This window comes from Pleurodeles waltl, chromosome 3_1, assembly GCF_031143425.1.
Source record: "Pleurodeles waltl isolate 20211129_DDA chromosome 3_1, aPleWal1.hap1.20221129, whole genome shotgun sequence".
Lineage (NCBI taxonomy): Eukaryota > Metazoa > Chordata > Amphibia > Caudata > Salamandridae > Pleurodeles > Pleurodeles waltl.
In genome coordinates, this window is record NC_090440.1 from 1,684,500,014 (window position 1) to 1,684,506,533 (window position 6,520).

Genomic DNA, 6,520 nt, shown 5'->3' on the forward strand with positions numbered 1-6,520 from the left:
TGCTCAGGATCACACAATTTGGAGAAGTACAGAATCTGGGATTACAACTCGCGTCTCCCTGCAGACAGATTGAAGACGAAACCACGCCCCTTTAAGAAGATAATCCGTTTATAAATGTGCGTCACCCCTAAAACAATTCACAGCTAACGAGGTGGAAAGCTGAGCACACGTGGATACGTGGTGTACGTGTACCAGAGGAGCACGAGGCGCGTGGGTGCTGCATTCGTATAAAAAGGTTTAACTAAAACACCGGAAGACTTGGAATGCACCTGCATTTTAGTTTGCATTAATTTAGAAGCTTTCATATTTGCCCCCCTAAATTTGTGTAATAAAATAAGACCGGTCACTTGTTCTCTGATTTCACCAGTAAACCCCAGAAATTATTTCATGCTAAAATTTAAAAATAAAATTGATGTACATATGTAAACCTTCACCCAATGCTGTTCAACTCCATTCTGGCGAATTTCCGCTCAAATTTATTTATTCACTTGTTTACGAGAACAAATACTTCATCCACCCAACACACGGGCCTAGTGTTACATGCTGCACTAATTCATTTTCTAGCAGTTCATCTGGCTTTCCAATTGACGTCCTTTACTGGCGAAATACTGCAATTTATATATTTGAAAACGATGTAAATTCAGATGGCACACTAGAAAATCAAGGTACGCGGATGGCAAGCCTGCAATGAAAGAGAACACCTGTCGCGGTGGTTAAAATATTCATTATATTATGTATAACGTGTTTTCTTCCACTTTCTGCACAGCGCTACCCAAGTCGGTGGTACTTACATGTGTTGCTCTCGGAACGGTGAAAGTCTGGATTTGCCCTTTTGCGATCCAAACACGGGACTGGCGCTTACTGCCCTGGATTATCTGGCCACCACTTCATACAAAAGGCTAAAATTATGCTATCAGTGTATGTTCAGTTGTATGACACTGCATCGACACCCATGACACCGGAGATTATTACATCCGCTAACACGGCATGACTCTTTTTAATACTGCGTCGTCGACGACCGCATCGATCCAAGCAATGCCATCATTTGTTTTTTCTTTTGTAATGTAATTTAACCACCAAGTCTTTACCCCTTTCGCTCTATAAATAAATGTTACATAGATAAAAATACGCCCAATATAGTGACGATGCTGCTGGCCTATGTAGTCTATACCGGCTAGTGCACGAGTGTGGAATGAAAGAGAAACAGTCTTGTTTATAACTTAATTTGAACACATACTTGTGTCAACATGGCTTCCATTTTGATGGGTCGGGGTGAGAGAAATTGCAAATGTAAAACACGCAAAGGCACAGCTATTTTTACACATAAAAGTAGCGATTTTATTTTGTTTTGGTAGTCATCCCCATAAGAAGGTACCAAGGCAACATAGCAACTATCCATGTATTCTCCTTGTAGGTAAATTAATGCTGCTAAAATACACTTAAAACAGTTTTATTTCTGCATGGCTTCCAATAGGAAATTCACAGTATAAAATCATGTTAGAATTCTATAAATACTCAGTACAAAGCCATGAGGCATGGAATAGGAAATGAGTACTAACACTCTGCCTGGAAAAATATAAATTATCAAATTTATTGGCCGGCGACCATATAAAAAATTGCATAGATTCTACATATTGCTTACACAGTACTTCTACGAGGGTTCAAAGATAAAAGATACTCAGCCCTGGCAGAAAGCCAAGCTTACTAGTTGCAAATGATTTGTAGTAGATCCAGTTACAAGCAGGTGGTTGCAGGATGAAGGACATATAAGGTGTAACATGCCTAAGCTGATAACACCAATGAAGGGGACACCCTTCGAGTTTCTAGGAGATATTTGTGAGAAAACATATTGGAGTCCTGCTCAATTCTGATCTCACCTTCACTCCAAACATTCTGTCTGATGACTGATACACAACCTTCCATTTGATGATGAGACTTGAGAGACTTTCCATCGCATAAAGCAACCAGTCATGAAAGCTCTAGTGTTATCTAGACAAGGTTGCTACAATAGCATCTACATTGATACCCCCAAAATAAAAAACTAAAACTTTGCAAAAAATCCAAATGCAAGTCATAATATTGAGCTTGAACAATTTGAAAAAAGGTCACACAGTGTTGAAGTGAAGATGCTACAATGGCTTCAAGTGGAGCAAAATTTGCATTTATGATCAAATGCATCAAGTACAAAGCATATGGTGGGAAAGTCCTGTAGTAGTTACAGGAACTGATACCCTAATTTACATTGATTTCTCTCGTCTAGTAAAATCAGACCTACCCAAATTATACCAAAATAAACATAGGTGCAAATGCATTGGGGTGCAAGGCAATCTCCATTGGAGCTTTCTACATACCCAGCTGATGATCAAAAATAGCTAATCCATCACAAGGAACCTAAAAATGATTCTTTTAAAAAAGAGCCCTTCCTCACCTGACGCCACAAAATTAGTCCATTGCCCTCTCCGTGAGTAACAATATCCCAGCTGGCAGCCCACCATTAGCACCCCTTTTGCGTTTTTATTATGATCCGGACTTCAATACATGCCTATTGATTCTGCTACAGCCTTGGGTTTCCATGTGCAATATCACTGTGGTAGTCAACCATCTCACAACTTTCAGCGAAATTGATGCTGCACCAGGAAAAATTATAATTTTAGCTATGCTAAGGGTACAGTTACATGTAGGCACTACACAAAATGCATAAATAAATAGGTAAACTGGGTATATATTCACGCAGAAAAAACAAGGGGGATCTACTAGTCCAAGAACTGTACCAACAGAATAGTATTAGACACCAAGAAAGCGTTGTACAAAGCATCTCGAAATAAGGGGAATTTGCTTCATAGTAGCTCAATATATGCCCAGAAAAATGCAAGTCAACAACTGGATGCATTAGAAATGGTTTGTAACCGATCAACTTCAATTTCCACCAGGGCTACAGGTACACCACTGAAATTGTGCCATAACTTTACAGCTAGAAACAGCCTGAATAAAAAAATCAGTCAGATGAAATACACTCATCTACTTGTGATTCTTCTGGAGGCAGAAAAGGAGAACAGGCTTCCCTTGCAGACCGGGGTGTACCCCAGATAGAAATGGTAGCACAGCAATCACTGTGAATGCTGTTGTTACCCTGGTTTTCTGCTAATTTAATCATGAAAGATGAGCTGGGTCCCCATGCCTCGTTCCTGGTGGGATTGACCATCATAGGTCAAGGTGCTGTTGTCAATGGGAATATCACAACGGGGTCCTGCACCAGAATACACCAGTCCATGGCCATCAGTTCCAGTAGAGCTAGTGACAGGATAATGCATGGTGAAGGCATAGGTTTTCTCAAAATCAGTGGATGGGTCATGTTTAAAGGCGAAATTCCCATTGATGCTCAGGGGAGGGCTAGGGGGGCCGTCGAAAGAAGAAGGGCTAGTGCAGTCGGTGAGTGCCCCCTCAAAAAGTTGCTCCAGAGCGGCGCTGTAGGCTTGTGGCTTTAGCTGGAAGAGGTGAGAGCTGTCAGCGTTCCCATAGGGTGGGCTGGGCAGGCCCGGGGACTGGTAAGGGTAAGGTTGTAGTGGGAAGGAAGCACTGGACGGCTGTAGATGCGGTGGTGGGTCAGGGCTTTGCTCAGGCAGAAATGTCCTAGGGTTTAGCTGCAGGCAGCCGGCCACCAGGTTAGTGGTGGGCTGAGACAGGCCCCGGCAGAGGGTTTGCACAAAGGACACCAAGTCAGGGCTCTTTCCTGAACTGAGGGTCTCAGAAAGTGCCCAGATGTAGTTTCTGGCCAGGCGTAATGTCTCAATCTTGGAAAGCTTCTGACTCTTGGAATAGCAGGGCACCACTCTACGCAGGGCATCTAAAGCTGCATTCAGCCCATGCATGCGGTTCCGCTCTCGCGCATTGGCCTTCATACGCCGGAGACGGAAGCGCTCCAGCCGTGCTCGTGTCATCTTCTTCCTCTTGGGGCCGCGCCGCCTAGGCCTCTGCTCATTCTCTGGGCTGTCTTCTTCATCCTCTTCCAGTTCCTCATCCTCCTCACAGTCTAAATCTTCATCCTCATCCTCTCCATCTTGGTGCTTGAGAGAGTCCCTATCCTCCTCCTCCTCCTCCCTGGGAACGGCATCAGGACTGAGGCCCTTTGCGTCCTGGTGGCACAGGGGGTCTATGATCCAGGCTCTGGAGCCCGGTGCCTCTGCCTCTGAGAGCGCGTCTTCTCCGCGAGATTTAGTCATCCTGGGAACCTTTAATGAAATGAAATATGAAAGGGGATTGAGTAGTGATAGAGAGTATTAAAAGAAGAAAATCCATTAATTTATGTACTTGTATATTTATGTACTTAATATTTTTGCACAGCTCTGAAACCCATATGCATCCACCAAGGTCTGATGTGTCATTGAGGCAAAAACACCAAGGGTAAGCATTACAAAACATAACAGCAGGTACAAGGTACGTGTAATTTAAACTATGAGACACACGCATTAGTCTAAAGGAGTAACTCGCAAAAAACATGGACAAAATTAGAAAAAAGTAGCATTCTATCTATGATCCAGAATATACACCTCAAAGAATATACATACATAACCTTTTAAAACTATTTATACAGGTGAAAGGGACAATTCGGGAAACACAGACAACTTACTAGGGTGGCACGAACACGGACAGGGAAGCACAGATAGTGACAATAGTGGCAAAGAGCCACGGACAGTGAGATTTGGAGATGTGGGGCAAAGAGAACTAGCATGGGCACTTGGACAATGGCACGCGTGCACGGACTAAGGGAAGAAGACGGGGGACACACGGAGAGGGTAACGTAGACAAAGTCAGGGGACAGGGAAGCATGAAGAAGGAGCTAGTGTGGGAAGAGAGGCAGGAAGAAGACGAGACGAGAAGACAGTGGGACATGAATGTCACTGAGACTCATCACTCAGTAATTGAACACAGACCATACACACCCCACCGAGGACACAGCTTTGACAAGCTTTGCTTTTTATCAATGCCACCAATCAATGACAAAAGCTTGCATAACAAAGTGTATTTTTCTTAACTTTTTAACACCAGGTAAGGGTTTTACCCAGCTTAGCATTAGCCATTTTACTCTTTTTGATATGGGGACACTGGCTAAAACACCCGGGAATTTACCTACAACTTGTAGGTTGCAAACAACTCTAAAACTATAATTCCTTCCAAAAAATGAGTGTTTTGCTATTTTTCATCTCCCGCATACATTAAGGCACAAATAAGTGTAATAGCAGGACTTGCTTTTAAATACACACTGATACTTTTGTGCACTGAGATTGTGTCTCTCTGCGCGGCTTTAACTATCGGTGCTCAGATTTCATAGAGCCTGACCAGTAATACTTTGTGTGGCAAAGGTGCAACTGTCGTTCGACTTAATGACGCACTCCCATTTTACATCTACATACACTATCCAAAGATACCTAAGCACCACACACCGTGGCACTATAATACAACATGGATAAGATATGAATTCTACATTTCTACAAAACCAGTTTATACCATGTCAAATCTACTCAACAAACTAGCTATAATTTTTTTTTTTAGATTAACATAATTTGAGAAAGCATGTGATTTCTTATCCGTAGGTCAAAGGCACGCATTCAAATAAATAGAGCTTAAATCTAACGTCTCCGTCAACCTCACTGAAAAAAGAGAGAAATAACTTTCAATTCCTGTGTCAAAAGCATTTTTCTTTTAACTCCGCAGGGCTGCTCGATGGCATCGGGACAGACGTGGGACATAAAACAACATCGGGGTTGGAGTAGGAAGAGCGTAAATGAGGAAGTGGTCTCGTGCCCTCGCTACAGTGTACTCTCAAATGATGGAGTTGCTCAGGGGTTGCCTTTACCTGTTTCTGGAATGGTCTTTGCTACTGCAGTTTCATGCCCCTGGCGGTGAAGTTAGCCCAGCTTAGGCTGCTCTGAGATACTGTTCCCAGCTCTGGAAAAATGTCTAAAGGATGCTTAGGTTTTATGAGAGACCAGAGATCGCTCCGTCCCTCCCTGCTCTCCCACCAGAGCGCCGCCCAGCCTCCCTCGGCACGCGCCATATGCTTCACCTCCAGCCCGCTGCCACGTGACCTGGCAATCTGCGTGCAGCTCGCGCCGGGCCACCGTCCTTTGTAGGCGGAAGAAAGTGACCATCTGTCATCAGTGACAGAAAGCGCGACCTGTGTAAGGCACCCGCCGCCTGCGGCATTAACCCAATGCAGCATGCGTGTGGTACCCGAATTAAAATTCTGGGTACTGGCCACGTTTTAAAGATTGTCCAGCCTATAATGAAAATTATTGCATCTGGAATCAACAGCATCCTTGACATTTATAACTTCTCCCCGTCTCGTGCAAATACAAGAAGGAAAGCTCACTTTTTCCAAATCACTACCCTGCACGTAGGGATCATATGCACAAGCCACCATATCGACCCATGTGACCTACGTAAATTCAACAAGATGGCATATGTTATCCTTTACTGGTGTAACATTTAAGTCAGGGCTGGGCTAAGAAATAAAGAAAGA

At 43.6% G+C, this 6,520-nt stretch overlaps 1 protein-coding gene across 1 annotated transcript; it reads right to left on the minus strand.

The window, feature by feature from the left end:
* Nucleotides 1-1,185: 1,185 nt before the first annotated feature.
* NEUROD1 (neuronal differentiation 1) lies at nucleotides 1,186-6,056 on the minus strand. Its single transcript, XM_069225456.1, has 2 exons — nucleotides 5,855-6,056; nucleotides 1,186-4,229 (listed from the first exon to the last, which is right to left on the minus strand). The coding sequence occupies exon 2, from the start codon at nucleotides 4,218-4,220 to the stop codon at nucleotides 3,147-3,149; it is 1,074 nt and encodes a 357-aa protein (XP_069081557.1). The 5' UTR covers nucleotides 4,221-4,229; nucleotides 5,855-6,056; the 3' UTR covers nucleotides 1,186-3,146.
* Between the last annotated feature and the right edge of the window lie 464 nt (nucleotides 6,057-6,520).